We start from the raw sequence: 6,767 nt of genomic DNA on the forward strand, positions 1-6,767 counted from the left end.
TTTTTTCTTCTTTGTGCTATTTTATTTACTTTTTTTTCTTATAGACTTCACTAGTCCCATGCTTTGTTATTTAGAGAAATAGTCTGTGATTTTTCTCATTTTTCTGACAGTTGTTTAGAATTTATTTAGTCTTGTTAGTACATTCGTGCCAAGAGCCGCCTTGTTAAGGGAGCTTCACTAGGCATGTGGGCTGTCTAGGAGGTGATCTGGTGTTTGCAAGGTCTTATACCATGATGTACCTCGAAACTGCTTCCAGCCTCTGACATGCTGTCAGGAGCCATTGATTTGAGAAAGTCCAGGAGGCATGAGAGATCTCTGGAGGGGATCTGGTATTTGCAAGGTCTGTATCGTGATGCACCCCAGAATTGCTTCCAACCTCTGACTTGTCAATTGCGCACTGCTGCATCTCTCTAAAATCTGGCATTAGAGCCAGGCATGGTGGCGCATGCCTTTAATCCCAGCACCCAAGGAGGCAGAGGCAGGTGGATCACTGTGTGTCTAAGGCCAGCCTGGTCTACAAAGTGAGTCCAGGACAGCCAGGACTACATTCATGGCCAGCCCGGTCTGAAAAAAGAGTCCAGGATAGCCAAGATTACACAGAGAAACCTTGTCTCGAAAAATCAAAAGTATATACATCTGGCATTGGTGTGAATTGTTATTTCTGATTGAGCAAACTTCCTAGAGGATCTTATTGAAGATGTACATTTTGTTATTCAGATGAATACCTGTCAACCTTCATCATTCTGAACTCACCATGAACTTATGTAATGGATACATAGATAAGAAATGTTTAGCTTGAAAACATGTAACCTGTTATATTTTAGAATTCATCTGCTTTTGTAGTTAATTGTACTCTTTTGACTATGAGGTAATTCCCTTTTCTCAGAAGTATAAGTACGATCTACAATAAATGTGGCGGGGAGAAAATTGAGCAGCTTAACTTCAGTTGAAGTTAAGATGCCTGACTTCATCCACCTTTTCTCCTGATCCTCTTCTCTTGAATGTATGTGTGTGAGTGGTTTATTTTCTATCTCTCTCTTACTTCTTTTTTCGCTGTAGATTCGCAAATAAGTTAGCAGACTCAGGGCAATCGGCCTTCTACGGCTAATAAGCCTATGTTTACAGCAACTTATTGGAGATCTCTGCAAAGAGGCCTATCTACAGATCAAAGAGCCTCCTTTTATGACTCCCATGCAGTTTCTAGCCAGAAGCCGCTTTCATAGCCTCAGCCATAGGAAATTTGTGGTTAGTTTAAGTTCTCCTCAGCCGCAGTACAGCCAGTCCCTAGAGAAGAAACCTTGGGTTCTTCTTCCCCTTCCTTTCTTTTTTTTTCTTTTAATCCTGATCGGTTGGGTTGTCTGAGCCACCAGCTCTGGCCACCCAAGAGATAAAGTGAACTGGAAGGGCATCTGCATCCAACTCCAGAGAAACTACCCTGGGCCCTCTCCAGAGCACCAGCTGGGCGTTAACACATTCGCTACTTCAACCTTGTATTTTCTTTTTCTTTCTTTAAATAATTTATCCAGATTACATTTCAATTGTTATTCCCTCACTCTTATCTTTCCATTCCCCCCTCCATCCTCTTTCATCCTCCTATTTCCCTGCTCTAGGCCTGTGACTTGTATTCTCATTTCCAGTTATTCAAGGCTAAATGTAGAACTCTCACTGATTGTGGCAACACCACATGTACTCAACCCCTTAGGATAATGTCTCGGAGGAATTTGTTGCTGTTGTTTTTCCTGTATCCTTGTGTTGAAGAGCCTTCTTACTATATATTCTCTTGAGATAGCTCCTTTTTTTAAAAATCAGAACTTCTCAGAGCATTACTCTTAATTCAGAGACCTTCCTTTGTTCTCCCTATACTATTCTCCTCCATTTCTGCTTCCCTATCCTTCCCTCCCCACTCTTCTTCTCCCACTGTTTCTTCTGATCCCACTCACTGTCTGCTGTAATTCCCTCTCGTCACAACCCTACTTCCTTCTCTCAAATGCTGGTCATTTTCCTAAGTACTCTCCATCAATATTAATCTTTCTAAGAAACAAAGTTTTCCATTTTTTTTTTTTTGCCACAAAAGAGTAAAAATGGTTCCCAGTGGCATTCCAAAAGAAATAGAAGGTTGATTTTGGCATTTGAGACCTTATTACAATTCACCTCTGATCTGAGTCTATGAGAAGAGACATTGTGTATTCTCAGCGTTTTCAGAAAATCAGGGTGACAATCAGGGAAGAAAGCTATAGGTTCTTTTTTTTTTTTTTTTTTTTTAAATCTTTCAGAGCTTAAAAACTTTGACCTGGAGTCCACTTTGATGGCCTCTGAGAGTTAACCCTGACTTTATGTATCTTCTGGATGTCATCCTTGTCCACATTTTTGTCTAGAAATAAAAGCATTATCAGTCTATAATTATTTGCCTGTGGGGAATTATTCTGCATAGAATATTATACCTATTCTTCTATGCATATTTATAGGGCACCCTATGCATATGTCAAGTTTAATTGCTTTAAGTACCTCTGAAGAAAATAGCCGCTATCCCTTCATGATACAGAGTTAGATTGAGAAGTGTGTACGATATGCATGAAATAAGACGTAAAGGAGCACATAAGATTTGATCTAGTGATAGAAATTATGGAGAATCCATAGTATATGACAGGTTTTCATACTTTTCTATTTGGAGCGTGCCCACAGTGGCAGTAATTACATGCATGTAACATTGGAGCACAGGTGTTGTGCAGGAAGAACAGGCAGGAAGGATTGGGTGGGGCAGTAGATGGGATAGCAGAAAAGAGGAGGTGATGAGGGACAGGTAACTCTAACCTTTGAGAATGTCATGTGTAAACCTACTGTTATACAAGCCTCCTAAAATATACTCACGTAGAAAGAGAGTTACATGGAGGTTTTGTTTTGTTTTTTGTTTGTTTGTTTGTTTGTTTTTTAGAATTGGGAGAGTGTGTTCCTCTCTCCTGATTAAATAAAAAGCCAGAACCAGGAATGAACTCCCCCTTTTTGGAGGTGTTTGCTAGTAGTGTTCCATAGAACTTCCAATCATACAGATTATTGCCACCGAACTTGTTTACCACCAAACTTGATTATTCAATCTTTTTTTTTTTTTTTTTGCAGAAAACACCATGTATTCAAGCCATACTAGTGAGCAATAAAGCTGGTATCAATTAAATGGCCTGCTGAGTAGCATTCTTAAGAAAAAAAGAACCTTTCCATGTCTATATATGTGCATTTGTTTTGTACTTCCTCTTTGTATTCATTGATAATTTCATCCATAAAAGCAATAGACTTAGGTCATAGACATCTATATACAATCCAAACAGAGCTGAAAATGAAAGCGTTCTCTTTGTGTTATATAAGCTCATAATAAGCATTCATTCAAGCATGATTCAAAGGCTGGTGAGCAACTAATCCTTTGTGATAGCTGTATCTCAACCAATCTGATGGATTTAAAAAGAGAATAGTATATGTCAGTTTTTTAAAGTTTGTCTTGTCTTGTATAAGAAGTTAGAGGATGAATCCGGGGTTGCCCAGATCTTGTAGTGCTAAAGGTATATACATGCTATGATAAGAGAAAAGTAATAATCAATTTTACCTAGGTGTTACTCAGGAGAGCTACTGTAATGGCTGATCTAGTAGAACAAGTTCTCCGATGCAATACTTGCCTGTCATATGAATAACTCACTTTTGATTTGGACTGTAAGGTTGCTCAACAGACAAAATTAATTCCTATAATGGGTCTTGGAGTCAACTACTGAGGCAGATTGGTTATAGAGAATAGGGAAGTACCTACAACTGTAATCTGGTATGGATATAGTATTAAATTCACCCACAATATATTTCCATCATACTGATAGATATGTGCATCTCTCAACTGTCATCATAGATGCTTCATTTAGCAGTTGACTGAGATTAATACAGATATGTATAAGTAGCCAACAAGTATAGAATAAGAGACTTTGGAATTTCAGTCCTCACTGGGACCTCCACATCATACACTTTAACCAAGGTCTCAGTAATCATTAGGGAAGTAAAGTGGAAAGATTGTGAGAGTCTGAGGTGATGGACCATAACATTAAAACAATGTTTTTGAGCTGCCGTCAAGGAATTCACAGTGGTAACAACAGTATAAGACCAACGTAAAACCAGGCATGATAAAATTCATCAGTGGAGAGAAAATAGGGTCATGAACTCTGCCTCTAGGTGAATAACTATTGGCAGCTTATGGCTAATTTGAGAAGTATGGTAGTTTTCAATGATGCAGACCCCGAGAGTCTACCTACTCTCAAGTAGAAGGATCTCATATGCACATACAAACAAGTAGCGCTGAGTGGACTCAGTGGGTTAAAAAATTAAAAGAACCAATGAACTTGGGAAAGAATGGTGGTAGGAGGATGGGGAGGAATTATTTTTTTATTTTTATTTTTTTTAGCATTTTGTAGCCAATTTAATTTTTTTTTTTACATTTTTTTCTCCTTTATTAATTTATTCTTGTTACATCTCAATGGTTATCCCATCCCTTGTATCCTCCCATTCTTCCCTCCCTCCCAATTTCCCCTTATTCCCCTCCCCAAGGGAAGTCATCAGGGATGAACCTCATCAATACACACGGTAAAAGTGTGTAAATTCTTAAATAATAGAACAAAACAAAAAATTGCACACATCTAATAAGACAATGTCATTACTATTGAACTAATTTGTAAGACCCATAGCAACAAAGCCTGATCTCTTGGGAAAAATATCTGGTAAACACAAACCTTTCCACTTTTAACTAGATCTTTAAGATTACAAAAACATGAAAACCCTCTTGGGTCTTAAGCCAGGTAGCTCTTGAGACATCTGTAGATGCTATTTACCAACCTCAGCGGTAGAGAAGGCATTCTGAGAAAAGCCTCCACCATAAATCCTGATACAGAACTACAGATTTTCCAGAGCCAGTTAGTATGGGGTTCTGGATTTCCCAGCCCAAAATTAATTTCCATCACTACCAAAAGGACACACCTAAATAATGGAAATAATTGTTTTTCTGTGCTATGTACCTTCACAGCTCTTCCATGCCCTTTGTGCCCCTCTGTGAGAATACAAACGAATCAGTAAGGCCATTTGTGAGGTCTCCAATACAAATGTAAATACCGAATTGGGTGCATGATTTTATTTTTACCAAATTACCTCTGAGCAACACTTTGATGTACCTTGCCTATTCTCTTTTGAGATTACCACTGAGACTGAAGTGGGAGGTAGACTGTCAAGGTAGAAGCAGAACTGAGATTCTACAGATATAATAATGTAATTGTTTCCGTGAATATTAATCCCAAAGAAATTCTTTTTATATATTAATGATTATTTTTGTACCTTGACTACCATAAAATGTAGAAAACAAAGACACAGGAAAAAATAAGCTTGAATTTATCATTCTATTCTGGTTCTTAATCTCATTTAAATGTGGAATGTTGAAGAGGGCTGGGATTTCACTTTAATGCTACAACTTTTTTTTTGCTGTTCTTACAGATCTGACCTGAGGAAGAATGGCCATAGGCAACGACTCCAGCACAGTGAAGGAGTTTATCCTACTGGGCTTGACACAGCAGCCAGAGCTGCAGCTGCCTCTCTTCTTCCTCTTCTTGGGAATCTATGTGGTCTCTATGGTGGGGAACCTGGGCTTGATTGTTCTGATTGTTTTGAACCCTCACCTGCACACCCCCATGTACTACTTCCTCTTCAACCTTTCCTTCACAGACCTCTGCTACTCCTCTGTCATAACCCCCAAAATGCTGGTGAGTTTTGTGAAGCAGAACATCATCTCTCATGCCGAGTGTATGACTCAACTCTTTTTCTTCTGCTTCTTTGTTATTGATGAATGCTACATTTTGACTGCAATGGCCTATGACAGATATGTTGCCATCTGTAAACCCCTGCTTTACCAAGTCACCATGTCCCATCAGGTCTGCTACTTAATAACAGTGGGTGTGTATGTGATGGGGTTTGTAGAAGCCATGGCCCACACAGTGTGCATGCTGAGACTCACCTTTTGTGATGGCAACATCATCAATCACTACGTGTGTGACATAGTTCCTCTCCTGAAGCTCTCCTGCACAAGTACCTCCATCAATGAGCTGGTGCTTTTTATTATTGTGGGTGTCAATGTAACAGTGCCCTGTCTGACTATCTTTATTTCTTACACCTTGATCCTTTCCAGTATCCTCAGCATCCATTCTGCAAAGGGTGGGTCAAAGGCCTTCAGTACCTGTGGCTCCCATGTAGTAGCTGTTTCTGTTTTCTTTGGAGCTGCAGCCTTCATGTATCTTAAGCCATCTAGTGCATCTGTTGATCAAGACAAAGTATCAACCATTTTTTATACCATTGTGGGCCCAATGCTAAATCCTTTCATCTACAGTATAAGGAATAAGGATGTCCACATTGCACTGAGAAAAACGTTGAAAAAAAGTGTGCTTATCTAAGTAGAATCTACAATTGCTATGTAAGTAAATCTTAAAATATGTAAAGTTTAAAAATAATGATCACACTGGAGAATTTGCTCATAATCAGATCATTTGCTTACATTCATGAGACTATAGATTTGGCCCACTGTCTTGAGAAACTTCAATTGTTAAAACAACTAAAACAACAAACAAACAAACAAAAACATTACCTATGGTGAGAATAGCTTGGAATTAAAATTATTTCACCTGCAATATTAACTTGATTATCTAGGACATGTCAGAAGTAAAGATAGTGAAGGATAATTAACCCATCATTCTTTTAAAGTTGAG

The 6,767-nt window shown here is 38.6% G+C and overlaps 1 protein-coding gene across 1 annotated transcript; it reads left to right on the plus strand.

Annotated features, from left to right (window-relative positions):
- Positions 1-5,522: 5,522 nt before the first annotated feature.
- On the plus strand, positions 5,523-6,455 carry LOC311598293 (olfactory receptor 8B8-like; the record flags this gene model as incomplete). The annotated part of the gene is made up of 1 exon (XM_084783328.1): positions 5,523-6,455. The coding sequence occupies one exon, from the start codon at positions 5,523-5,525 to the stop codon at positions 6,453-6,455; it is 933 nt and encodes a 310-aa protein (XP_084639454.1).
- Between the last annotated feature and the right edge of the window lie 312 nt (positions 6,456-6,767).

Source organism: Acomys minous (assembly GCF_964271855.1).
Source record: "Acomys minous genome assembly, chromosome: 5".
Lineage (NCBI taxonomy): Eukaryota > Metazoa > Chordata > Mammalia > Rodentia > Muridae > Acomys > Acomys minous.